General features: G+C 42.8%; 1 protein-coding gene across 7 annotated transcripts in view; it reads right to left on the minus strand.

The window, feature by feature from the left end:
* TCF3 (transcription factor 3) overlaps nucleotides 1-21,606 on the minus strand; it is a 162,461-nt gene that overhangs the window by 131,316 nt on the left and 9,539 nt on the right. For 5 of the 7 annotated variants that reach the window (XM_077475859.1, XM_077475857.1, XM_077475855.1 and 2 more), the window contains exon 2: nucleotides 726-826. The exons of the other annotated variants lie outside the window; for them this stretch is intronic. In XM_077475859.1, the coding sequence (XP_077331985.1) occupies nucleotides 726-803 (78 nt within the window). In that variant the 5' untranslated portion in view covers nucleotides 804-826. The remainder of the gene's footprint in view (nucleotides 1-725; nucleotides 827-21,606) is intronic. 7 annotated transcript variants of the gene reach the window in all.

The raw sequence follows: 21,606 nt of genomic DNA on the forward strand, positions 1-21,606 counted from the left end.
AGGTCCACTAGCAGTTGTGCCCACATTACCTCCCACAGATTTGTCCCACATTTAAAAAGACATGAAACAGTACCACCACCAAACATGATCACAGTACATAGTGACTAAGGTGCTACCAAGTGCTTGCCATGCATGCACAAAAAGCTAATCCCCAGTGTGCAGCAACAGCTGTGATGACATTTACCTTACACTAAAACTGGTCTGAAATTAACACAGGTCATCCAGCACAACAAACAATTTACACAGGACAAAGCACATGTCTGCTTGTGTAATTATCCCTGAGGCTTCATGCACACTAGGCGTCTGAACAAATGCAAGAAGTTCTGGCAGAGAAAGAAAAAAAAAAAAAAAAACAAACACACGAAATGCCAGGCATGCCTAAATTCAGTGTTTATGCACGTCAAGCTCCTCTCAATAACACATTTGTGATGATTTTCCAGCCTGTAAATGATCAAATGTGCATGCAGCATGGATGCATAGGGCTTCTTCTACAAACTAAAATAGAAAAAAAAATCCAAACACATCTGTATAAGCAGCATTTTTAAATGCTCAGTGTACATGAGGTCTAAACAGCTTTCTTGAAGTCTATAAAACATTCAACTGCAGTTTGGGAAGCTGAAGCTTCCACATACTGTTCCTCTGCCTAGCATTTATACGTTGAAATTGTGTAAACATTGTTTAATATTTTCGGTTTGTAAACTTTGAAACAAAACCATTTTGCTTACCATGCTAAAATCCAAAAGATCACTTAATTCTTTGTCAGTGCCCACTGCGGCCATTCTCTGCTGTGGATTCATACTCATCCCAATTTTAAAAGTATGATATCCTAAAGTTGGGGGGAAAAAAAGTAAGAAAAAAAAAAGAAAGAAAAATTTAAAAAAAATAAAAGAAATAATACACACCAATTAAAAATTCAGACGTAGAAACAAATAGGTCTAGAAAACACAAAGATTCAGCAGGCAGCCAGTATATACATACACTTTATGGTGGGAGGCAATCACTGTACCTTTCTGAGGGTCAAAGGAGGACTGCTACCCTGTTTTGTACCTACATATCATGAAGGTGTGTGATAAGTTGCTGAGGCTGTGTGACACCTCCTACACAGAGGTCTATTGAAGTTATTACCGTCACCAGAAGCACAGGTTTTAGGACTATGGGCTGTAGAGATTGTCTGTACACTGGTAACTTTATACTGCTCTGGCAGCTGTGCATTACACACTCCTAGCCCAGAGCAGGTTAGGCTTAGGTTTTATTTACCATACCCCTTTAAGCCCCTCCCACTGCTAAGTGCAATCACACTTAGGGCTCATGCACATAGGATGTTTTTACAGCTGCTTTTTTTTTTAACCACTTAAAGAGGGATTCCACCAAAAAAAAAAAAAAAATATATTAAAAGCCAGCAGCTATAAATACTACAGCTGCTGACTTTTAATAAATGGACACTCACTGTCCCGGGTTCCAGAATGTCACCATTCTAGGTGAGGGAATCAGGAAGTGAAGCAAATCGGCTTCACTTCCCGGTTCCCTACTGCGCATGCGCGAGCCGCGCCACGCAATAGGAAATCTCCGCGCTGTCACTGGGACCCGTGTGTGTCCCAGCAGACAGCGCGGCAGGACAGGAAATGGCGTAGACTCCCACGGGAGTCTATGCCCGGAAGTGGGTGTAAATACCTGTCTTTGATAGGTATCTCCACCCCCCTCCCCCCTGAAAGGTGTCAATTGTGACACCGGAGGGGGGGGAGGGATCCGATCAGCGGAGGTTCCACTTTAGGGTGGAATCCTGCTTTAAGCCCTGGACCATTTTGCTGGCCAAAGACCAGAGCACTTTTTGCGATTCGGCACTACGACGTTTTAACCAATAATTGCACGATCGTGTGGCGTGGCTTCCAAACAAATGTGACGTCCTTTTGTTCCCACAAATAGAGCTTTCTTTTGGTGGTATTTGATCACCTCCGTGGTTTAATTTTTTGCCCTATAAACAAAAAAAGCTGCAATTTGGGAAAAAATAAAAAATACACTCTTTTTTGCAATAATAAATATCCCCTATATATAGCTATACCTATCCCCTATATATATCTATACCTATCCCCTATATATCTCTCTATATCTATCCTCAGTTTAGGCTGATACGTATTCGACTTTTTTTTTAACCAAAAATATCGCAATAAACGTTTGAGTGGTTTGCGCAAAAGTTATAGCTTCTACAAAATAGGGGATCGTTTAACAGCATTTTTTTATTTATTTTTTTACTAGTAATGGTGGCGATCAGCAATTTTTATCACGACTAACATAATGGCGGACACAGACAATTTTGACACATTTTTGGGACCATTGGCATTAATACAGCGATCAATGCTATAAAATTGCATTGATTACTGTAAAAATGTCACTGGCAGTGAAGGGGTTAAGGGTGTTCTGGGGAGTTATGTCTGGGGGATGGGCTAGCAGCAACACAACACTGATCGCTGCTCCAGATGACAGGGAGCAGACTATCAGTGTCCTGTCACTAGGCAGAACAGGGAGATGCTGTGTTTACATTGGCATCTCCCCGTTCAGCTCGATCGCAGATGTCCCGTGGTCACGGAGCTCACAAGTGCGCAAATTCAAAGTAACGTACGGGTACGTTACTTTGCCCAGCCGTGCCATTCTGCAGATGTATATGTGCAGGACACGGTCGGCAAGTAGTTAACTTCCTCTAAAAGCCCCTCCATGTTAGCCTATGTGTCCATAAACACAAAATGTCAGAGGTGTTTGGCAGCATAAGCATTTAGTGGCAGTAAAAAAAAAATAATTAAATAAAAACCACACAGCCAGCCTTGGCTTCCAGGAGCAGTTAAAAACGAGCAATGCCAAAAAACACATCTAAACAGTGTTTGACGTTTTAACATTATAGTGTTTTTTTTTTTGGGGGGGGGGGGGGGGGGGGGAGCCCAAAAATGCTATAAAAAAAAAATGGCATTTTTAAAACGTCCTGTATGCATGAGCCCTTAAATTCACTTTTCAACAAACTTGTTTCTGGACTCCATCCAGGATTATCAAATAGCTTGGGTACCCTGAACACGCTCATATTTTGTAAAGCCAGTGTTCTATCAGAATACCACTATCCATCAGAATAGGCAACAGGAGTGACATGCCGTCACTGCCATCTTGGTACACCCCGCACTCTGCCGCAGTAACCCTGCAGTGGACATCTTTTTACACCCACCAAAGTCTTGCATTTCACACTTTTTTTACTATACAAGCTCAGTTTACTGGTAAAAATAAGTATTTTGAAATCCAGACTCTTAATGTTGAATTTTAAAAGTAGCTGTCTTCTGTCAGATTAGCAAACCTGTGAGATCAGCAAACACGCCGCTGCTTTTAAAATTCAACATCAAAACAGTGTCACGGAATTCAAAATACTGCATATCACGATACAAGCTCAGCTTACTGGCAAAAATAGTGTGAGATGCAAGACTTCAGCGAGTGTAAAAAGATGCCCATTGCAGGTTCATGTACGCAGAGTGCGGGGTGTACCAAGATGGAAGCAACATTCCGTCATCACCTATTCTGATAGAACACCAGTCAGGTAAAAACAAATTATTGGTATGGTATAGGTTTACACATTGTTTATACTATTTAAGTATTGACTGAATTCAAAAAAAAATAAAAAAATAAAACTTTGTGGGCATTGTCAGTTGGGTGTGCCCAGTTTTTGTTTTGAAAATCTGGTCACCTTTATACACACACACACTGCAAAGACATGGTCCATTTTTATCCCTATTGGGATTTCCACACACGGCTATTTGTATCGATTAAATGCACAGCCTGCCAAAAGTGAGGGACTATATGTGACCACACTCTTTGTAAACATTGATGCTTCTTTCCATCTGCATTTACTCGGGGCATTCACATCTTCTAATTATTTTCAGAATGTGAAACATCTGAGAGAAGGAGGCAAAGAAATGTTCAGAACTAGTTATGGTAACTTGCCTGTGCTGAAAAGGCATTTGTAAAATATTAACATGTATATAAGCCCCAGCAATGAATTTCAAATTTTTGCTGTCATTTCAAGATTCCCCCTCTCTCGTTGTCCTGTTTACCATGATCGTTGAAAGTGAAAAGTAAAGAATAACCCAAAAGTTTGGGTTGTCACCAGAAAAGTAAATGGAGGTGAAATATTTCAATAGGTACACTAGTTCTGGTGACCTGGGGGTCCCCAAGGAATTTCCTTCATTTGCAGGGATTTCCTCTCACTTCCTGTTTGGCTATGGGATAGGAAGTGAAATCTCTGAAATTGGACACAGATGGGGAAAAAGAAAACCGACAGGGATTATAACCCTCCAACGTTGTCCAAAATATATAAAAAAAAAAAACGAAGTTATACTGCGGCAGGTTGGCCCGGCTGTGCGAAGCACTGTAGCGATACATCATGCACTCGCCCCCTCAACAATTGGATTTGATTAATCTCCAGGCCAATGGTATCTGGCCTGGACCTGGTGAATGAGATCCTGTGTGAATGTGTAAGTGTAAACACAGCAGGGGAAGTGATGTCATCGCTCCTCGTAGAAATCTTTTTGTTAGAGAGGAGAATGCATCTCAGTAAGTGCACCAACATTACACTGACACCAGTTCCCGTAGGTACACTTTCCAACCCCCCAGTTAACCCCTTCATCTCCTGTCACCCAGTGCAGCGTTCATATATATAATTTTTTTTTTTTTTTTTTTTTAATCGCTGTACTGGTGTTATTAGTGACAATCCGCGTTAGGGTAATTAGTGTAGACCCAGAGATCTGGGGACCCCCCCCCACCACCCCCAAAAAAAAGGTTTAACCCCTTGATCACCCAGTCCTCAGCGATCACTCTTAGGCTGCATTCACACCTGAGTGTAGCGTTTTCAAGCAGAAAATCGCGTGAATTTACCACGATTTTGCGGCGTTATTTAACCCCACTCACACCTGAGCGTTTTGTAGCTTGAAGCCTGAAGCTACAAAAACGCTAGAGGGGAAAAAAATATATATATTATTCTCCATGTCGCCTGAAGCTCAAACAAGTTCCGGACCCTTTTTTGTCGCTCGAATTGAGCAGATTTGGGCATTTTTCTTCTTTTAACAATGGTGACCTTTTGCCCTGCACAAAATCGCAGCAAATTGCGGTAAAAACACCGCAAAATCGTGGTAAATTTGCACTATTTTCTGCTTGAAAATGCTACGCTCAGGTGTGAATGCAGCCTTAGTGTCAAAGGTTTTTTTTTTTTATAGCAGCAGGGCATGCGCCATATATTACCTAAATAAAGGTTTAACATTGATCACCCGGAAGGTAATATCAGTTAGGTTTTAGCGTCAGTCAGGGTCTGCGTCGCCCCAGGCAGCGTCAGATCAGTGCCAGTAGCGCCAACACCCACCATACACCTCCCTTAGTAGTATAATGCCTGAACGGACAATCTCAACTTATCAGATTTACACTAGCATCCACAGCAGCTTAGGGTTCCCAAAAACACAGAATTAGCGGGGTCAGCCCTGTGTTTAGCCTCTCTGGCCAGCCCACCAAAGTGCAGTATCACTAGATCACTGTCACTTACAAAACGCATAACTGCAGCGAACGAAGAGTCAGGTCTGATCCCTGCAAAACGCTAACAGTTTTTTTTTGTAGCGTTTGAAGCAGTCGCCGACAGGGGCTTTTTTTCCTCGAGTCTCGCTAGTAAATTTAGAGACCGAAATGTCAAATTGAAGGTATACTAGTGAAGAGGCCTACACATTTCTGAGCAGGACAGACAGTGAAGAGGAAGCCACTCATCTGTCAGATTCAAGCTCAGAAAACGAACCAGTAGACAGCAGCGGCACCCTGATAGATGGCGGGGACCACTACTCCGTTCTCAGAGCTAAGGTCAGGCGTACCCGACCCCGTTCTTCTGCTGTCGTTGAGGTGCAAGAACTGCAGGGCTCTTGTATGGAGCAGAGAGCCCGTACTAGTGCCGCTCATACTTCTGGTGAACTGGCAAGAACCTAGTACAATCCTGGTCATACATCTAGCACTGCAGTAACACTTGACAACGTGGCGAGTCCCATAAGTGCAGTTCAAGCTGGCTAGGTGGCTAGCACGAGTAGTGTCCCTTCCTGCTGCATTCCCCAATCCTAATTGGGAACCCACCACTTCTGCAGCACCCGCACTTCCCCCATTCACTGGCCAACCTAGAATTCAGGTGGAAAGTTGATTGTGTCACTTGATTTTTATTTGCCGTTTTTTTCACCGAAGATCTCTATAGATCTGTGGTGGACCAAAGCAATTTGTATGCTGGTCAATTCATAATCACTAATCCCCAGCTGACCCTTGCCAGAGATTGGAGACCTATTACAGTCTCCAAATTTAAGACATTCATGGGCCTAACTAAAAAGAGTGAGTTGTGGTCATATTGGTTCACTGACCCAATTCACCATATGCCCATGTTCTCTGCCTCCATGACCAGGAAACGATATGAGCAGATCTTACAGTTCATGCACTTCAATGATAATGAACTGTCATCTTCGGGGCGCCACTGGATACGATCGGCTCTACAAAATTTGGCCCCTTCGTAAACCACTTCAACCAACAGTTTGCAGCCTCGTTTACTCCCGATCAAGTTGTCTGCGTTAATGAGTCCCTGATTACATTTTCTGGCTGCCTGTCTACCAAACAGCATCTTGCCAGCAAACGAGCCAGATATATGGTCAAGATGTATAATCTCGGACAGGGCAACAGTCTATACATAATTTTATAGTTTACAAGGGAATAGATAGTCACGCAGAGCTGGAAAACTGCCCAGACTACATAGGAAGCACTGGTAAGATTGTGTGGTACTTGGTGTCACCCTTAAATTGGAAAGGGGTACCACTTGTACGTGGGCAATTATTACACGAGCATGCCACTTTTTAATTATGGAATTGGCGCATGTGGCACCGTGCAATCACCAGGGCCTCCCCCAACAGCTTGAATCCCAGGCAATTGGCTCTGCTGATGCTTTTGTGCTATACAAAGCTTCAGGATGGACTGGATCCTTCCACAAATTCCAGGAAGAGATCGTCACAGCCCTTCTGTTTCCAGACAGTGCTATGGCCCACCTTCCCAACACAATGCAGTGAGCTGGCTGCATGAGAGGCATTTTCTGCATTTTTTCTCTTGCACCCCTACTCAAAGAATACCCCAAAAAACACAGGATTTAGGCGTGACACCCGCTTTTAATTGTCCCTCCTTTCCTGACCAACCTGGTCTCTGCATCTGTGACTTTCAAACGCTACCACACACTAGTGGAGTATCAGTGTAGGGCGCAGCTCTACACAGTCCTATGTGATGGCCACACAAACAGCCAAAATGTTTTTATTTTTCTTCTCTATTGTTCCCTTATTCTATATCTATTTTCTCTATTTTATTTTTACTGTTTTATTTTTTTTGCTTTGCCGGTATGGTATGTTATACTGTAATTTTTTTTATTTATTTATTTTTTTTTTTTTTACAAAGAAACAAGTAAGAAAAGCATATATGTCGAAGCATGGAGGCAGGGGTGTAGAAGCGATTTGCTCCTAATATTAGGGGCAGAGTGCCCCCATGCTTCGTTGCAATGTTTTATTTTCACTATGGAGGTATGGAAAGTCTTACTGTTATACTGTAATGTTACTTCATTTTATTGTGCTATCTGGACATTTCAGAACCTCCATAACTGATAGATAGTGAGGAGTAAAATCACCATTTTACACCCTTAGAAAGCCTGAAGGCAGTGATTGGTTTTTGAAGGTCCTGAACACAGCTAGGCTACCAAAAAAAGAAAGATTTTTTTTGGGAGAAAAAAATCGCCCAGAGATAGATATACACACCATGGCATGTGTGAGCAATATATCATTTAGTGACAAACTTTTGAGTTATTTTTGTCATTTTTCAATCACTGACAAAAAATTAAATTAAATATTCAACGGGCCTCTCGGCAATTTCCTTGGGGTTTCAACATTTGGTCATGGGGGGGGGGGTTGTGTGTCCTGCCCTGCCATTTTAGCACCTCAAAAAGATGAAAGTTTAGTCAAACTAAACTGTATGACAAATGTAGTTTATTGGATTTTTCTTCTAACAAAAATTAGAAAAAATGTTCCGCCTTTTTACGTTTATATTGCCCAAAAAAATTTTTTTTTAATAAAAAATTGCAAAGGCAATCAAATATCAAAAGAAAGCTCTATTTGTGTACAACAATGCATGACTGTACAATTACCAGTTAAAGCAGCGCAGTGCCAAATTGTAAAAAGTGCTCTGGTCACTGAGCAGCCTAATCTTCCGGGCTGAAGTGGCTAAAAAGTGTTGTACATGTTCAGTAAGAGGGAAAAAAAAAAAAATATATATATATATATATATATATTATTATTATTATTATTAATAATAAATAAATAATAATCTGGTTAGTTCTGTCTGAAATGCATAGCTGTCCTATGTATTCTACAGTCCTTCCCGGGAAGTACAAAAATAAAATAAAAAAGGAAAGAAGAAATCTCCCCCAGACCAGGGCTAGGCAACCTTAAAGAGGTGGAGATCTACCTGCACAACATGGGAAAAGTCAAAGATCTCCGGGCAGTGTCACCTCCTCACACCCAAATTTAAAACATCTACTTGCTGTACTACCAATTTGCAATTGCGTGCATTGCACGGCAATCATGTGTTTAAATCAGTTGTAAGGAGGCAACACATCGCCTCCTCGTCACTTGTAAAAACCACCACACACTCGGATCGCTTTTCAGGGGAGCAGCAGTGCCTGCTGCACTTGTAAATGAGCCCTTAGTTGCATGGGGGGAAGAGGATTTGTGCTGGGGGGGGGGGGGGGGGGGGTTTATGCTAGAAAAGGTGATATGGTAGAGGGGACAGGGCATTTGTGCTAGGAGAGGAATTTTTTTTATTTTATTTTTTTTTTATTGTATTAGCCAAGTAAAATAAAAAGGTCCAACACTATGTGAAGTGAATGCCACGTATCACAACCCACTAAATGAGAGAAGGGATAGCAGAGGCTTATGAAACCAGAAATCCTAGCCTATGAGCCCCAAGGATGACTGGCTCAGCTTAAAGCTGCCCAGTTAACCTATTACAAAAAAAAAAAAAAAAAAAGTACTCATCTCAGTGGCATGAGTATCCCCTTCCCCAAGAAAATATTGCTGCAAAATTAGAGTGCAGAGCTGTAAAATTTTTCTTCAGCCACATGCGTTTGCTACGTGTAAACATATTTTTACAAAATATTTTTTAAAACACCTGAAACATTTAAGATATTTGTGATGGGCCATATTCATAGCGGTCATTGGCTGCAGGTTGGTCACCCATGGTTAAAGTCTGTGTTCACACGGTGTAAGGCAAGGTTTGCCAGCATGGGATGCACAAGTGTTCTATGCATTCGTGGGCAGGCAGTCCCATTCGCTTAATTTGGAATGCAGCAACTGCATGGACACAGATATGGAGGAGCTGCATCCCAATTGACATGAATGGAACTGCCTGCAAGTGGATGCCCAAATACTTTGCAGCTCATTCATCGATAGATCCCGGAGAATGACTGATGTGGCTGTGTGGGTGCTCTGAGGCTGGTACTTAGCAACATGTTACACCGTAAATACTGGTGTAGCAGGTTGCTAATGATGGAGTTAGCCTTTAAAGAAAATCTGTAAAGTGAATTTACACTGGACCCTCTCCCCAGTCCCACTGTACCTCAGTCCCGTGATCACCCGCTGTGACACATTCAGTCGCTGCTTCACTGGTCTAGGGATGTCAAATTCCGGTGGCTTAATCTCCTATATGTACCTTTTTACGAGGTACGTTTAGGAGGCATTCTAATTGGTCAGAGCCGACCAATCAGAACCTGCCTAGCCCGTCTCATCAGCGCTGGAAAAGAGGAGAGAAAGCCATGGGGATGTCAAATTCCTGGACCAGTAAAGCAGAGACCCGATGTCTCACAGCGGGTGATCGCAGGACCGGGGTTCAGTGTAAGTTAACTTATACTTTAAGGAAAGAGGGAAGAAGAAGAAGAAGAAGAAGAAAAAAAAATAAAAAATAAAAACACACCACACAAACATTCTTTTCAGGACAGTTCGGTGCACATTTTGGACATCATAGACAACTGGTTTGCAGGAGGTGTGAAAGAGGCAATCAACTGGAACAATCATCGAATAGGGGTGGGGGGAGCCTTCAACACCATCTGTCTTCCACATATAATGCTGTTTTAACATCTCTACACTCAGCATTTTAACAATTCACACCTTCAGCCATGTAAAGAAAAGGATTAACATTTATGAAGCCTTCCTGACACCAAGGATGGGACTACACAACTAGAACAGGCCTTAGACAAGCGCATCTGCCTTTTTATGAGAACGGAATCATGGCTATAAATGCAGAGGTATTTTCCAGACACTCGTCAGAATTGAAGAAGTGGCGACTTCAACATTACAGAACAAATCCAGTTGAAGGTGATCAACTACTACTAGAAATGACCTCTGGAACAAATATTGACCCCTTACCTTTAACATACAAAGCAAATTTTACAAAAACGTGAACTTTTGTGGGTAGAACTGGATGGACTTGTGTCTTAGTCAGACTAACTATGCAACTAGAACAGCACAAGGATATGAAATGGATTGCTTGAGGGGCATCTGCTCTTTAGTCTTCAATCCTATGCGAGTTAGGCCTGGAAGCACTAAAGTATCATTTAGATCACTTTATAAAATATAGCCAAGATGTGAAGATTATTATGGTTAGTTTCTATTGACATAACTATTTTTTGTTCGATGGTACTTTCTACCTCCAGGAGGTGGGTTTAAATTTGAGTAAACTTTGTGCCCGCTTTTACCAATCTATATAAAAAGGTTTGTTGGGTGGAGTGACTCTTCCCTGGCAACAGGAACACATTAACTTGTTAAAGTGGTTGTAAACCCTTACAAACCACTTTGACCTACACGTAAGCCTAGATTAAGGCTTACCTGTAGGTCCAAGAAATATCTCCTAAACCTACACGGTTTAGAAGATATTTACAAAAAGACAGCCACCGCTGTCTACGGCGCATGCGCCGTAGACAGCAGCGCGCAGACGCACTGGGCAGGCCACAGCGATATGCCGCGAGTGTCGGCTCCCGTGCGCATGCGTGGGAGTGACGTCACCGCTGCTCCGCCAAATCACAACGCCGGAGCAGCGAGACCCGGAAGTCACTCCGGGATCCATGGCAGCAGCGGACATGAAGACGGAGGACCGCTTCGGGGGCTTCGTTCTCAGGTAAGTTATTCATAATGAGCTCGTATGCTATGCATACTAGCTCATTATGCCTTTGCCTTGCAGGTTGCTTCCCCCCCCCCATGGGTTTACAACCACTTTAAGTCTAATTATAGGTATATAGACCTAATTTAGTGGTTGATTTAAATTTGCACATGCAAGATTTTGTCACTTATTTGAATACAAAGTACTTAAATGTAACCACTTTGCTGATGAGAACACCATAACACCCCCATCCCCACCTTCAACATTTTAGACCTGAAGATTATAAAAAAGGTTTAGTGGGTTTATAAGCAATCTTCTCAAAGCAGAGATCCTTTATGTTTGAGATTGCCCAGGGCTGCGATGACGTCATTCACATGCATGCGTGCAGGAGCTGCTGTTCATGGCACGTGCTCATAAGGAAAGGCACACGTGAGCCGTTTCTTCACAGCACATGCGCCAGTGATGTCACTGGCAATAACTCCTAAACTATACAAGTTTAGGAGATAATTTTCAATACCTATAGGTAAGCCTTATTATAGGTTTACATATAGGTAAAAGTTTGCAGAGGAAACACTTTTTTTTTTACGGTTACCAGGTTAGAATTATTGCTCTCGCTCGAACGATACCTCACATGTGTGATTTGAACACCGTTTACATGTGTGGGCGTGACATACATACACACACTTTTATGTAAACATCCCTTGTGACAGTAATAGGTGGTGACAGGTACTCTTTATGGAGGGATCGGGGGTCTAAGATCCTTTGCACTTCAAAGCATTCAAATCACTGTTTTCAGGACAAAGGAATGAAGCCGCTTATGGCTTCATTCCAGTCTGTCCCTAGGTGCCAGAAGGTATCGGACTGTTGACCGGGGCTCCCGATGGAACGGTAGGAGCGGCAGAAAGGGGGGGGGTGTCCTCTCACGCTCCTCAAATATAACAGCCGAGCGGCTTTTAGCCGCATCGGTTGTTATAGCTGAAAAGCCGATCGCCGACTCTGAAAAAAAAAAAAAAAAAAAAAAAAAAAAAACACACGGTACCGGGATGATGCCTGTAGCTGCGGGCATCATCCCGGTATAACCCCTGAAAGCAGAGTACGCACATGTGCATACGCTAGACAGCAAGGGGTTAAACACTCTTTATATACATATCTCTGTGTGGCAGAGATGTGTCAATCACAAGAGTATCTAAACAAAAATTTGAATCGATTTGCTATGTAAAACATAAAACTGCAAACTATGTATTCCAACTTTGTGTCTAGCCAAAATTGCATACCACCTAACTATGCAACTTAAAGCGTTTGTTACCCCAACACTTCATATTCCTGATATGTGCCTGCTGTAGCACGCACTTGTATAAGAAAGTCTCCTGTTCTCTTTGTATGGTTTCCTTGTTCTGAAATCCCTGGTGTTCCTGCCAGTCTCTCTCCTTTCCTATTAAAACTGACCAAACTAAAGCAGGAGCACACACCGTGGTCAGAAAGAAGAAAGCCTCCAAGTTTAAATTTGACCACTTGCCGACCGCCGCACGAACATTTAAGTTGACAGAATGGTATGGATAGGCAAATGGGTGTACAGGTACGTCCCTTTAAATGTGCCGACGGCGGTGCGCGACCCTGCCGCGAGTCCTGCAGACTCGATGTCTGCAGGGATACCCGAGATCATCTCACGGAGAGGAAGTACAGGGAAATGCTGATGTAAACAAGCATTTCCCCGTTCTTCCTAGTGACGGGACACTGATCACAGCTCCCTGTGATAGAGAGCGGTGATCAGTGTCATCACACAAGTAGCCCCCCCCCAACAGTTAGAACACATCCCTAGGACACACTTAACGCCTCCTCCTGGTTAAATCCTTCACTGTCAGTCATATTTACAGTAATCCATGCATTTTTATTCACACTGATCGCTGTATAAAATGTGAATGGTCCCAAAATAGCACCAAGTGTCCGATCTGTCCACCATAATGTCAGTCACGATATTAAAAAAAATTATTATTAAAAATGCCATAAAAAAAAAAAAAAAAAAAAAAAAAAAAAAGATCCCCTATTTTGTAGACACTGTTTGATTTGCGCAAAAACGCTTATTGCGATTTTTTTTTTTTTACCAAAAATATATACATACGCAGCGCCGAATTACAGAGTGCTCTGGTCTTTGGCCAGCTAAATGGTCCGGGGCTAAAGTGGTTCATTTGGTATTGCCGCTGTATTAACTATGTTGCATTAGCTACATAAAGTATCCAGCACTGTGTTCTGGCAGTGGTTCTTGTCCTGAACAAAATCAAGTCAAGCTAAGAACTGCACAGGAAATCTTGTATTTTTATGTATAAATAAAAGATTTTGATTGGCCATGTTGCAAAGGCAGGCAGATGACATCATTGATAAAACACAAGGCTTCCTGTGGATGGCCGAGTAGTGCTGAGCCGCTTAGCTTTGTTCCGTTACCTCTTCCCTGTACTACTGCCTCAACAGTGTTGTATACTGTATATAGATGGATTATTTATACAGTGCTGATAGACGATGGATTACTAAAAACCTTTTATTAAGGCCAGCTTGGCACAAACAAACCATTTAAAGCTACAGTTATTCTTTAGGCCTCGGGCCGACTGCAAGGATTTTTTTTTTATCTGACAATGTCAAGAAAAATCTGTCCTAAGCACAGACTGAGTCTCTAACATGCAATGCAAGAAGTCTAGCTTCTAAAATATTTAACTCATTGTTAGGACAATTCAAAGCTAGTTTACAACCAATAATGGAAAAAAATAAAAATAAAAATCGGTCTGCACTGTACAGACAGGGTTAATCATGGCAAACAGCTGCCCAAACCCCTCAAAGAATTACTAGGATTTTCAGGAAAAAAAATAAAAAAATAAATAAATAATAAGTATGCTGCAGTTTGCATAACAAATAAAAAAAAAACCCACACACACAATGAATATACATTGGAACATAAATTGGTGGCGTGAAAACTGACTAGTAATCTCATAGCTTCCACTGCTTGCTCATTTGTAGACACTGCTTTTTGTTAACCAAATCCAGCCCAAACCCCTTCTTAACTGTCCTTTTTTTGGTATATTAGTCCAAAAAATTAAAAGAATTTTATATATATATATATATATATATATATATATATATATATATATATATATATATATATATATATATATATATATATATATATATATATATATATATATATATATATATATATATATATATATATATATATATATATATATATATATATATATACACACACACACACACACTTTGGGATGTCAGTGGCATAACGCTAAAACTAAGGGTTTTACAAAATCACAAATTTGAAAACTAGATCAGTATGAACCCAACCTTGTCTAAAGTCAGTTCATTCTGGATAGAATGGCTAAAACCCATCAATTTGTATGATAAACACACTGCCAGAACGGTAAAATTTTCGACAAATCTCTATAACCAATCCTTTCTCACATTAATGCTGTGTGATCTCTGCAACTGGGGGCATGGCTGAGGTGTGTCATCTACATTTGTTGAGCGAATTCGTGGCCTTTTACTCATGTCAGATAGTTGGAAGGTATGAAAGCTATCTGTATTTGAACGGCCATCTCGCCATGGATACTGTAAAGCAATGTTTCTCAACTCCAGGACTCAAGGCGCCCCAACAGGTCATGTTTTCAGGATTTCCCTCAGATGAAACAGCTCTGGTAGATACCAAGGCAGTGAAACTGATCAAATCACCTGTGCAAAAATAATGGAAAGCCTGAAAACATGACCTGTTGGGGGTACTTGAGGACTGGAGTTGAGAAATATTACTGTAAAGTAAGGCGTGTGTGCTGGGAATAGGCCAATGTGTGCTGTGGGATCTCATTGATAAAGCATGCATGGTTCAATTTCAGTACAGTGTGGAACCATGGATTGTGAGTAACAGTTTATGAACGTTTCACAATTCAAGCTTTATTTTTATTTTTTTTAAATCCTGACACAATCTGCGAGTCGTGTTTCGCAAGACGATCAGGATTCAAGCCGCTGGCGTGTGCATTTCTGTATTTAGCCAGAGGTCTGTAACTCGTAAAACTCGTAAAACACTCAGTTCTCAAGTGTCCCTGCACCTCTGGCCACATGCAGTACTGGATAGACCATCAGTGGCTTTGGAATGGATTATCCGAGTTTCCATTATTTTCTATGGGGAAATTTTCTTTTATATACGAGTGCTTTGGATTACAAGCATGCTTCTGGAACATATGCTCGTAATTCAAGGTATTACTGTATTGGGAAACAAAATCCTCCAGTGGTGAAGGTTGCAATTGCCTCTTTTACAATCTATAGCAAGTGTCAAACACAAGGTCCATGGGCCCAATCTGGCCTCTTAGGCCCCTTCATATGGCCCTCACACCTCTCCTGCAGCTGTGGCACCCCCCCCCCCCCCCCCCCATGTCTCAGCAGTTGGCTGCAGAGAAGGACAGAATTCCGCTGCCAGATCATGCTTCTCCAATGCTGCCACAGAGTATTGTCTCTGCTGCTGAGAGGGGCAGAGAGGAGGACAGCCCTTCTCCTACAGATCCTAAGCCTCTCTGAGCAGCAGCATCACCCTCTCGTCTCTGCCAGACCCTGCCCTTCTTGCTTCCTAGCTTCTACCTGGCAGCAGCACAAAGTAAGGGAGGGGGCTCTTGACAGCTTTACAGATACAACCGGCCCTTTGAGGGCAGCCAAAATGCTGATGCAGCCCACGATGGAATGGAGATTGACACCTCTGCTCTATAGGATAAAAAGGAAACAGGAAGGATAGAAGAGGATGAGAAATAAAAACCCTACCACAACAACCTTGTGGAACTCATGACGGCAGCCATTCACGACTGCCTTCTGCAAGTGCTTTCATAGTTCAGTGCATCCAAGGTCCCTATCTTACATGCATACACTCATACCAGGGCTAACTTGCACAGGAGACAGTTAACCTACCAGCATTTTTATTTGGAGTGTTGGAGGAAACCCACACAGGCACAGGGAGAACATGCAAAGGCAATCCACATGATGCGCTTACTGGGTTCAAACTGGGGACCCCAGTGCCGCAAGGCAGAAATGCTAAATCACTAAGCCAAATTAACACACAAATGGCAAAAAATTGGAGTGGTGACCCAATTCTCTCCCTACCCATGTTCCCTGCCTGCTCTCCTAAAAAGTTCTAGGTCAGAAAGAATCTGAAAGCAAACACCTCATGCCATGTTCTATTTTGGAAACTCCATAGTTTTATGTGAATACTGCATCATTTACTGTATTTTTCGCTCCATAAGACACACCTGACCATAAGACGCACCTAGGTTTTAGAGGTTGAAAACAAGAAAAAAATAAAAAATATTCCGAACCAAATGGTGTACTAAAATATTTTCCAGTGCCCATGAAATGCAGAGTGACCATTACCATAGAAAGTATTGGCAGGGTACGGCAGAGTATGGAGGGATGGCTGTGACTGCACTTGTCACAGAGCAGCGCTGTGGGCACTACAGATGCAGCCCACAGCGCTGCTGCCATCTGATCTCTCTCCTCTATGTACGGATCTGTACAGTGGGGGGGAGAGGAACCGGCATCATCATGACGCTGGTTTGTTTACAAGTGATCGATCCGTCATTTCCTAAGGCCGAGGCGTGCTCCGGATCACGGCGGGAGGCAGTGCCAATCATATATTCGGACCATAAGACGCAGGCACATTTTCCCCCATATTTCTGTGGGAAAAAAGTGCGTCTTATATAGTCCGAAAAATACGGTATCTCTCCATGTATTACTGCTTTGAATCTCAAGGTGTTAAAGGCAGAGTATTAGCATGAAAGAAAGGGGATACCTGTAATATTTTCTGAATCTGCAACTTGGCAGCAGTAGAGTTCAGAGGCATTTCAAGCGCTAAACATGGTAAGTCGCATTTAGCTGCTTTTCATTTACAAGTATTTTTCATTTTAGGCCATAAAAAAAAAAAAAAAAAGACAAACGACGATAAACGCGGCATGTAAACGCCATTTTAAAAACATGGGTTACTGTCAAGTGCAATCGTTCAGGAGAGGTTGTAAAAATGTCCCGCGTACATTAAGCCTTACAATGCCTCAAAAGTCTCTACATTTATTCCAGGCCAAGGCCGCAGAATATGACAGACAGGCACCTTGAAGTTTCAAAAAAGATTAAGCCTGCAATGGCATCATCATAGTCCCTCACTACAGGCTCTCTTAAAGCGTTACTAAACCACAACAGTAAAATCAATATGTATATGCAGTAAAAGCATGCTTGTTATGCGCACTATGGAACCTAAAAGGGTAATTACTCTGTATTGTGTAAAATGGCTGTTTGAGCCTGTATGTACAGATCCTCCCCTTCTTGCATTGTGCCGACAACATGTCCGGATAAGAGTAAATTGAGTCAGGCTGCACATGCTCAGTTTCGTGTGTATTGCGAGAGAGCTTTTCTTGGGAAAGTGCATGTGATCAGCACAGGGCCAACCAGCATTGTTCAAACAGAGGGTCAGGGGTCCTGCATCCTGACAGGACAGCCCGTGCAGTATGAAAACCCCTCCTACAAGCTTTAACCAGGTACTAATAGAAGTCACAAGACTGCTATATACTGCAGATGAGAAAAAAGGTATTAAGCAGTTTATATTTACAAAAATTATTGCATTTCCATGTTCTGTGCACTGTGGGAGACCAAATATAGTGAATGCAGGGTCCTAGGTTTAGTAATACTTTAAAACTAGGTTCAAATTGATGCAATTTGGCAGCCATTGACACCATCCGAATAGGTGCAATGCTGACTTTGCAGCACTGTATCGATTCCCAAAAGTAGTTCCTGTACTCTTGGCGACTTTGGGGTGCGATGTGTATGGACATCTGCGTAGGTTGTTTTGAGGCAATCATTGCAGACTTAGCAATAACAGGTGTTGAATGAAGTATGAGAGCATGAAAGTTAGTCTACCGCTACTCTGCAAAATAACTACCCATCTCAACTACTGAATCCCACTGAAATGATCTGAGCCAAGCTTTCAAACAACATGTTCCAGATAACCACATCTGAAGCAATAAACGTAAAGCCTTAATCTGCCCAGGCACAGAATAGGAATATCTGGCAAAAAAGGGAGGACAGGAATTCCCCACTATCACACTGTATTGGGTCTCTCACACCAGTGATCCTAACTACCCTGTGCAGCTAAAGGATACATTCTTGCTTCCTTTACAGTGCCTTTAAAGTATTTATACACCTTGAAAATCTTCCACATTTTGTCATGTTACAACAAAAAATGTAAATCGATTTTATGTGACTGACCAGTGGTCTCCAAACTGTGGCCCCTTTGCTTGCCTTTATGCGGCCCTTGGGAAACTACGCCTTCCACAGACACCAACAGTGGAGCATAATTCGTCCTTCAAGCATCAATGTGGTAGTATTCTTCTTCTGATGGGGCGTTTCGTCACATATGGCTACCCATCACATTTTGCTACCCACTTGAGTGCGCATGTGCGACGTCGCCATATGCGTTTAAACACTGTTGTAAGACCACTTTGCCAAAAGGCTGCTCGCCACGCTTTGGGCACGGCCTCGCTTCGTCCACTTGGATGGTGGGGCTTGAACCTGGACTCAGGGGTGTGGCCACAAAAATGCGCAGTCCAGTGGGTAGCCAAATGTGATGCGTCAACATATGTGACAAAACAGGGGCATAACTTCTTTCCTGTATCAAGACTCACACAACATCCACAGCTACAAATTTGTCTATTTGGCCTGTGTTTAGTGCAGAATTTTAGAAGGCTGGTGATGTCACAGGGAGCAGTAAAACATGTTTTGCTACAGAAACAAGGTAAGGAGTCACACTTGTCACTTTGGGGGTCAAAATAACAAAAAGATAACCTGTAAACAAAGAGGCACAATACTTGCCTATCTGGCAGCCCACATCTTGCAGTGCCGACATAATGCTGCTCCCTAGTCGCTGCAAGTCAAATACTGGTCTATTGGTGCCTCATGAAGTGGTTCCATTTGCCATCTTATAACTCCTGTAGGGACATATAAAATGGCAGGAGAAACTACTGCATGTAGTGAGGGTAGAATATATTCACACATCCAGACATGCTGAATACCTGCAGCAGCCAAGGAGCAATATTTTTTTCAAGAAAGGAATTGCTGAAATAGTATAGTATCTCTTTTTACAGATACGACTTTTTGCTGTTTTGACCCTGTATTGGCTGAATTACTTTAAAAAAAAGAATGTCACCAAATAAATTATCAAAATAAACAAATATCTTTAAAAAATACTTCGTATATGCATGGAACATGGCAGTCTCACACCCCCGACCCCAGGTTAGAGGCCACAGTGCCACTATCCATTCTGCCATCCATCTTGGATCATCTACTCCAACCTGATCAGGGGACCCCAGTGCTACTCTGCCAAAGACAATGGTTCCAGTACATAGGTACAGATCCTAAACAAGTTTACCTCTCAGGCTCCAGCATTTGCCTGTGATGCCCTTATCACTGCCTTAGTGGCTAGGAGTTGACCTTTAGATCTCTTTACTTCCTGTCCCATTACACAGACAAGTCATCATACATGTTTAGAGTGTCTCTTAACCACTTGCTTACTGGGCACTTAAACCCCCCTCAGTCCCAGAGCAATTTTCAGCACTGATGCACTTTGAATGACAACTGCGCGGGCATACAACACTGTACCCAAATGACATTTTTATCATTTTTTTCCCACAAATAGAGCTTTTGGTGGTATTTAATCACAGCTGGGAGTTTTATTTTTTGCTAAACAAAAAAAAAAAAAAAAAAAAAAAAAATCATGTTTAAAAGTTTGTTATAAAATTTTGCAAACGGGTCATTTTTCTCCTTCATTGAAGTGCGCTGATGAGGCAGCACTGATGGGCTGCATTGGCGGGCACTGATGGGCTGCATTGGTGGGCACTGATGGGCATAGTTAAGGCGGCACAAATAGGCACAGATAAGGCAGCACCGATGGGCACAGATAAGGTGGCACTGATGGGCAAAGAAGGGCACATAAGATGGCACTGATAGGCGGCACAGGTGCAGCACCTTTGTTAAGGCAGATTGTGGGCACTGCTGGGTGGCACCATGGGCACTGCTGGGTGGCACCATGGGCACTGCTGGGTGGCACCATGGGCACTGCTGGGTGGCACCATGGGCACTGCTGGGTGGCACCATGGGCACTGCTGGGTGGCACTGAAGGGGGGCACTTTTTTTTTATTGTTGCACTGGCAGGGGGCAGGTGGGCACTGACAGGGTTGCAGGTGGGCACTAGCAGTGCTGGCCATGATCGGGACAGATGTCCCGATCACGGCCGCCGGTGATCGGCTTTTTTTTTTCTCCTCGCGCTGTCAGCGCGAGGAGGAATAATAGCCGATTGCCGGCTCCGTTATATCACATGATCAGCTGTCATTGGCTGACAGCTGATCACGTGATAAGGGGTCGGGATCGACCCCTTGCACGGATCGGTGATCAGGCGAGTCTCGTAGACTCGCCAATCACAGAGCGCGCCACGCGCACCCCTCAGGGGGCGCGCAGGCCGCTCGTGCACGGGACGACGTTAATAGACGTAGTCCCGGAAAAGGAGATCCGCGCTGTAGCCGTCAATTGACTATAGCGCGGATATCAAGTGGTTAAAGAGAAACTAAACCCATGGATTTAAACAGTTAAAAAAAAAAAAAAAAAAAGGAAGGGCATGCCGGGAATGCTAACTGCACATTGGCTGTGCTCTCAGCCAAACTATCAAATCATCCAATGGCTGGTGTCATAACGAATCACATGTGCAGCACCATAGCAGTTGAAGATTAAAACAGAGGCAAAGATGGCAGCTTCCTTGGCTGAAAACGATAGGTAAAACTAGAAAAATCATTGAAGGCACAATGAACACCACAGTTGCAGTAGTTCGGTATGTGCTCTGTCTGTAGTTCTCAGCTATTGCTATTATAGCTTATCTCCAGGATAACACTATTCCCATCCCCCACACACCTCTAAGGCCGGGTTCACACTATACTACATGACAGTAGTACGACTTTTATCCTACTTTGCTATGGGGCATCAGTCCTACATCCATCCGACTTTCATGAACAGGATACTACTTTGATCCAACTTTTCAGATAGTACTTGTCTTTAGACCAAAGCTAACACACAATGGGAGGGTCTACAGCAGGGGCCAGGAAACGGTTAGGACAAGGATCCGACTTTGATCCTACTCCAATGATATTCAAGGGGCTGAAGTAGGATCAAAGTCAGACCAAAGTTGTACAGGGAGCATTTTCAAAGTCAGACCAGTTAAGATGGCTCCTGTAGGGAAGCATTGATTTTCACACATCATGCAACATGAGCTCCCAACGTCAGAGCGTTTGTCATACAAGTGTGAACCCGGCCTAAATTATAGCT

Source organism: Lithobates pipiens, unplaced genomic scaffold (genome assembly GCF_037356315.1).
Source record: "Lithobates pipiens isolate NorthernLeopardFrog02 unplaced genomic scaffold, aLitPip1_a1.2 Scaffold_13, whole genome shotgun sequence".
Taxonomy (NCBI): domain Eukaryota; kingdom Metazoa; phylum Chordata; class Amphibia; order Anura; family Ranidae; genus Lithobates; species Lithobates pipiens.